This window comes from Rattus norvegicus, chromosome 10, assembly GCF_036323735.1.
Source record: "Rattus norvegicus strain BN/NHsdMcwi chromosome 10, GRCr8, whole genome shotgun sequence".
NCBI classification, from domain to species: Eukaryota; Metazoa; Chordata; class Mammalia; order Rodentia; family Muridae; genus Rattus; species Rattus norvegicus.
This window is the reverse complement of record NC_086028.1, coordinates 85,245,936-85,252,500: the sequence shown is the minus strand read 5'-3', so window position 1 is coordinate 85,252,500 and position 6,565 is coordinate 85,245,936. Positions and strand designations below refer to the sequence as shown.

At 43.5% G+C, this 6,565-nt stretch overlaps 1 protein-coding gene across 1 annotated transcript; it reads right to left on the bottom strand.

Annotated features, from left to right (window-relative positions):
- Positions 1-5,799: 5,799 nt before the first annotated feature.
- LOC100909494 (keratin-associated protein 4-7-like) lies at positions 5,800-6,399 on the bottom strand. Its single transcript, XM_063270012.1, has 2 exons — positions 6,143-6,399; positions 5,800-6,082 (listed from the first exon to the last, which is right to left on the bottom strand). Exons 1-2 carry the CDS (start codon positions 6,397-6,399, stop codon positions 5,800-5,802), a joined length of 540 nt encoding a protein of 179 aa, XP_063126082.1.
- Positions 6,400-6,565: the final 166 nt, after the last annotated feature.

The following is a 6,565-nucleotide window of genomic DNA, read 5'->3' as shown; positions in this document are numbered from 1 at the left end:
AATAAATTTGAGTTTTGCAAGCACACAAATATATGTCATGTCTCATTATTTGTCCTCTTTGATTGTTTTCCTCACCTACCAAGTTCAGAAGCTGATTTCTAAGTACAAAGACAGCACATGAACTCAGGTGTGCCAACACTTTCCTCGTGGCACAGCTCCTCCTGTACAGAAAGATGCTCTCATAGAGTAAAGGCACGGTCCTCTGTGCTGAAAACTTTCTCTGGTCAAAGAGGCAGCAGCAGGTAGGAGACTGAAGATCCTTGGCACTGAGTTCTTGCAGTGATGGGGTTGGATGAGCATAAGCCCTTACTCAGTCACAGCTTTCCCTGGGTGTTCTGCTCACACCAGCCCTGTTGACTCATGTCATTCCCTAAGTTCACCTCAGTGCTTCCTGAGGTCACTTTAAGCTCCTTGTCTCAACTCCATGTACAGGGGCAGGTCCCCAAGGACAAGCAGCCTAACACCCATGTTCCCAGCTCCAGTGCCCCTTCCCTCCCACAGAAGTCTATCATAATATAGTGAGGTCCATGGGCTCAGGATCAAGCCTTGCCTTTTGCTTCACTGAAGTGTAAACCTCCTGAACATTGCCTATTTATTGATTCTATTAATTTTTAACTCTTTTTAATATTTTGAGTTTTAAAATGTATGCTGGATATTGATTTTTCCGGGCAAGAAAGAACTGCTAAAGATTTTTTTCTGCAGCCTCTCTCTTTATTTAGTTGTTTCTTTTGTGATAGGACCCTATTTGTCAATTCCTACCATCATCCTGATGTTTTCTTCTTATATTTTTCTCTTGTGGTTTCAACTTTTCAAATTCCGAGGTGAAGCATTTTATCCACCTTGAGTGAGCTTTCGTCTAGGGGGAAAGGAAAGGTACCCGTTTCAGTCTTCTACATGTGGGTATCCTGTTTTCTTAATGCAAGTTGTTAAAGCGGCCTTCTCCCAAATCTGTTCATAGCAACCTTATTAAAACTCAGAAGACGGGGGTTTATTTCCTCTCCACTGTTACACATCATAACTCTATACACTTACGTCTGCTTAGGTTGCACTGTCTCCTATGGTTACTAGGCCTCTTACAGGCCCAGTAGAGGCGGTGTGTGCTGCCTCAGACAACCAATTTATCAATAAGAACGAAGACAGTAAATCAATCCCATTACCAAAACCCTCCAAGTCTTCCTTTCCAAATAAAATTCCAAATCCCACCTGCAATTCTATGCATTTCTTTATAATTCAATGAATTAGGTGTTTGTTTAAAAAAGAAAGAAAAAAGAAATGTAGAAAGAAAGAAAGAGCACCAAATGTCAGCAATAGACAAAGCTGTCATGACTTCAAAAAATACTTTGGTTTTTTTTTTTTTGTTTTTGTTTTGTTTGTTTTTTGTTTTGTTTTTGTTTTTGATTTGGTTCGGATTTCTGTTTCCTGTTCTGCTGTCAGCAGTTTCTTACCTATGTCCAGCTGTTGGGGAAATGGCTACAAATGGCTTCTGTGTTTAAGGAAGTCTGTATCTAAGTCGTCAGAAGAGGAATACTGAAAGCAAGCAACTCAATGTCTCAGGCTACAGGATGTCCTGGGTCACTGTTTACTACTTCCGTTGACAAGCTCTAAGAAATCAGATTAAGAGGGTAGCACCCAGACTTCTACAGGGAATTGTACTAAGAGTCAATAAAAGCAGGATCTGAATCGGGAATTTTGTTTTAGTTTTTTTATTCAATATATTTTGATTGTGGTTTCTATTCCCCCAGCTCCTCCCAACTCCCCACCCATACAACAAACATGGTTTAATTATACAGTAAGTTTATGGATATTATATAAAGATAATTTTAAAGATATGACACTATGCGCTAGCTTGAGCATGCAACCATGAAACTGGTCACCAATGGTTATCATTTTTCTAGTATTTCATGATGCATGTAATGCCTCATCCTCAAGCCACTTTCTTCCAACCAACAGCAAATGGCAGCATTCATTGACGAATTGACAGGAGACTGGGGCTCTCCCATTGGCAGCCACCTCTGTCCTCCAGGTTTTTCTGCTATCGTTGGCTTTTGATGAGCCCATACTAAATGGGAGAGATTCCTGTGCCAAAATGAACAAACAAACAACAACCCACCAGATACCAGCCTTGGCTCAGCACCTGGCAAGGACTGGTTCCCTTGGGTTTCAGCTGCTTTGAAGGACTGAGCACTCTCAGCCACAGCATAAGTGATGGCATACGTACTCACTTTCAGGTTGTCTCCTCACATGTGACCCCAGTACCAACTGACATTTTCCGTGAGACCTTGGAGCATGCTAGGAAACCTGGCTGCACCTTACTGGTGAGGTACAGAAATTCTAAAATAATGAGTATGTGTCATTTTTTTTATATGGTGACATTTTAAGGAAAGAGAAGAGATGTAGATTACTAATCTGTATTTATCTGGTCCCATACAACTCATAGAAAGAGAAGAAAGGAATCAAAATCTATAGAGAAACAGATACGTTGGAATAAATATCTTCATAAGCTCCCAAGACTCAACGGGCTCTTTCCTCAGTGGCATGGAGATTCTGTAAACCAAGGTCCTATGGAAAAAGCAGGCAGTGGGGTTGAAGAGCATCACAGAGAAACGTAGCAGAGTCAAGTCACCAAAGCTGGAGCCTTGGTGGCAAATATCACAGTAGACTGTAGCGCTCCAGGAATAAAGAGATAAGAAAGGGATAAGATCACAGACGGCTCAGGTGAACCATGTAACTATCAAAGTTAACGCAGGTCAGTGTGGGGGACTGTAACTCAAGGGGTTGTGTGGGGACAAGTAAGAGACTTTTGGGATTGATCAGAAGTCAAACTAGGCAGCCGAAATTGGCATGGCCAGAAATATAGGCTCTGGGTTTTAACAGGTATATACATGAAAATTTATATTTTAAGAGAGTTTAATAATAAATGAGTAAGGAAATATGTTGATGTACATTATTCGATTGGAAGAATATGACCCTTATTTTATACTCTACTCTTGATTTATTTCTCTAATCTCTGGACCATCAGTTGAAACAGGATGACCTTGCAGGCTTAAAAGACCACTTCATTTACACACACACACACACACACACACACACACACACACACACACACACACACACACGGCCACCTAGGATAGGTTAAGGGTAGTAGGTGGGCTTCCTGAAGGCTGCATTTTCGCATGGTCTGCAATGAGGGAGCTCAATGGCAAGGCTCCAAAGAGACTTCATCTCAGGATTGCTTCTTACAGAGGATATGCCTTTTCCGTCATTATTAAATTAATGTAATAATTCCTGGGTGTTAGCCCAACCTATTGATCAGATTTCCTGAAGATCAGCAGAAAGATGAACTTCCATGAATTAATATTGTTTACATGAATTAATTATTCTATAAAATTCCTGATTTGATTCAAATAATTTTAGGGAAAAAGTTTTAAGAGATGGTCTTAGTTGCTTTTCTAGAAAGATGTTACAAAGTTAGAATCAAGAGTAGAATTTGCTAAATCCTCATGTAGTAAATAAAAGCTCCATAATAAGAAATATAATGAGTTTTCATAATTACACTAAAAAGAGAAATAGACTTGGGACAAATTTATGTTCAAGGAAAAACCTTTAGGTCAAAGGATAAAGCCACATGTGTGCACTATGATAAGGCAAGACCATGTAAAAAGTTGCTTTGGAATTATAATGAGCATAATAAAATGAAACACTGCTTTGAATTTAATATCAACATCCTTCTGTAACTCCCATTTTATGTAACATCTTATCTCAGGTAATTTTCTGAAGAACTTTTTGTCTAAGAGGTATGAAAAGGGCCAGAGAAAAGAAATGAAGTTGTTGGTTGAGTGGTTTAGTTTGAGCAGCTCTGTCCCATCCATCCATCCATCCATCCATCCATCCATCCATCCATCCATCCATCCACCCACCCACCCACCCACCCATCCATCCATCCATCCATCCATCCATCCATCCATCCATCCATCCATCCACCCATCCACCCATCCACCCATCCAATTAGGTTAAGGGTAGTAGGTGGGTGGATGGGTGGATGGATGTCTGTTTGTCTGTATGTATGTGTATAGGTAGGTATGCGTGTATGTATGTAAGCATGCATGGATACTTATGGAGTATATATGACAGGTGGTTGGGCCCAACAAAAATATGAATTAGTTAATGTGAATGAAAATGTAAATGTATGTGTGGGGCAGTGAAAGACACCTTGGATCCAAGTTGAGGATCCAAGTAGAGGACTACTAAATATATAGATGGCGGCTGAATTTCTTAAACCATCAGGGCAACGCAAATCATACTATATGGAAATCCCACCATACTCTAGTCATTATATCTATCATCATGAAAACAAAATGAAATGGTAGGGTGGATGCAAACGAGTAGGACTCTTGTACCCTGCCAGTGTGGGTGTAAACTGATCCCAATGGAAATCAGTTCAGTTTTCTTAAAAGCTAGAAGAACTTCCAGATGATTGAGCTATGCTCCTCCTGGGTCTGTGCAGAAGGGCACTGAAGGCAGCATACACTTGAGAAGCCAGCATGCTGTGTTTTTGGGGGGCTACTTTCTATAGGCAAGTCCTAAAATAAGCCCAGTGTGTATCTGCAGGTGCAGACAATGGAGAATTATTCATCCAGCAGGAAAAATGACATCCTGCCCTTTGCAGAAGTAAAAGCATAGCATACCATGTTTCTCAAGGTAAATGAGCCCCAGGAACAGAACCATGGGATGTTGTCTCATACAGGTGAAATTTACCCCCACAGGACGGCAAACCTCAGATGGAAAAGGATTAGGGTCACCAGGAAGGCGGGGGGGGGGGTGACCGTCAGGGAGGGTAAGCCAGCACACCTGAGATAGAATCACTTCCTACACATAGGAAAGCAGCATAACGAGATGCATTATATTGTTGAATTATTAAATATTAAGTGAAAAGATTCTGGCTGTTAAATGAACAAAGAGACTGAAGATGACTATTGTCACACGACTGTGCAAATGTTGGTCTGCAGCTATGGGTTCATGAGACAGATCAAAGCAGTATGCAGCAATCCTGAGACTAGGCCTTGACACTGTACAGTCATCGTGCTGTCTCAGTATGGGTGCTGGGTGACCCACGGATAAGAATATGGGATCCTTGAGTTGCTTCAGGCTGGAGGCTGTCTCAGACATAGTGGAGAGCAGTGGTGGACAGTGATTAGAACAGCATAGGGGACAAGTAGCTCCCACGACACCCACGAACAGTCACAGTGGCACCCTTCTTCTTGGGAGGAAGTGTGGGAGAGCATGTGATCACAACTGTATTTCATTGTTTGAGCTCTGTGCTCAGTGGCTTCACTGTCTTCCCTACAGACCACTTTCACTGGAGGTGGTCAAGGAGATGTGTGCGCTTGCCATATGAGATCTTTCTGTCTAGGAAGATGAATACAGAGGGAACAGAGTGGACACATCTGAAGTCATCTGCTGTGCTCTGAGCACTGTTAGAAAAGAGCTAAATAAGGAAACATGAGACATACGTATTCTTGTATACGAATAAAACTAAGATTTACTTAAGTTATGGGGAAGGGAGAATCTGCTTTTGAAAATGGGGAAGAAAACAAATTATGGGGATGAGATTTGTTTACAGATTTCAGCAAAAAATAATCCATCTCATGTTCATTTGACAAGGACACAGGGGCAATGTAGTTAGAAGGTTAAAAATCACTATGTGGAGAGGCTTTGACTGGCCTCTTAGGCTTCCATTCACACATGGTCTGTATCAGGAATGCTGAGTGATGAGAAACAGGAGACTGTGGGTGAGAAGGCTCAGCAGCAAGAACCACTAGAGCATGCTGGGCGGCAGCAGGTGGCCCTGCAGCAGGTGGTCTGGCAGCAGGTGGGGCGGCAGCAGGTGGAGATGCAGCACTGGGGTCTGCAACAGCTGGACACACAGCAGCTGGGGCGGCAGCAGCTAGATCCACAGCTGGAACTACCACAGCAGGGGCGGCAGCAAGAAGGCCTGCAGCAGCTAGAAATGCAACAGGAAGGGCGGCAGCAGCTAGAGATACAGCAGCTGGGACGGCAGCAGCTGGATCCACAACAGCTAGAACTGGTACAGCAAGGGCGGCAGCAGCTAGAGGTGCAACAAGAGGGCCTGCAGCAGCTAGACACACAGCAGCTGGGGCGACAGCAGCTAGAAACACAGCAGCTGGGGCGACAGCAGCTGGGACGGCAACAGGTAGGCCTGCAACAGGTGGGCTGGCAGCACACAGACTGGCAGCATTGGGGCCTGCAGCAGCTGGACACACAGCAGCTGGGGCGACAGCAGGTGGTCCTACAGCAGGTGGTCTGGCAGCAGCTGGGCTGGCAGCAGCCTTGGCCACAGCCCTCCTCAGAGCAGACAGAGCCACAACAGGAGCTGACCATGGTGTCAGAGGTGGAGGTTCTGGATGGGTTTACAAGAAGGTGGGTTGGAAGGTTTGGAAGTGGGAGTCTCCCTGCTCACATCCCCTTTTATACCCTGCCGAGGGGCTGCTGTCCTCACATGCAGGATACTTTTCTTGTTATTGTTTGTGTTGATAAATACCTGGTT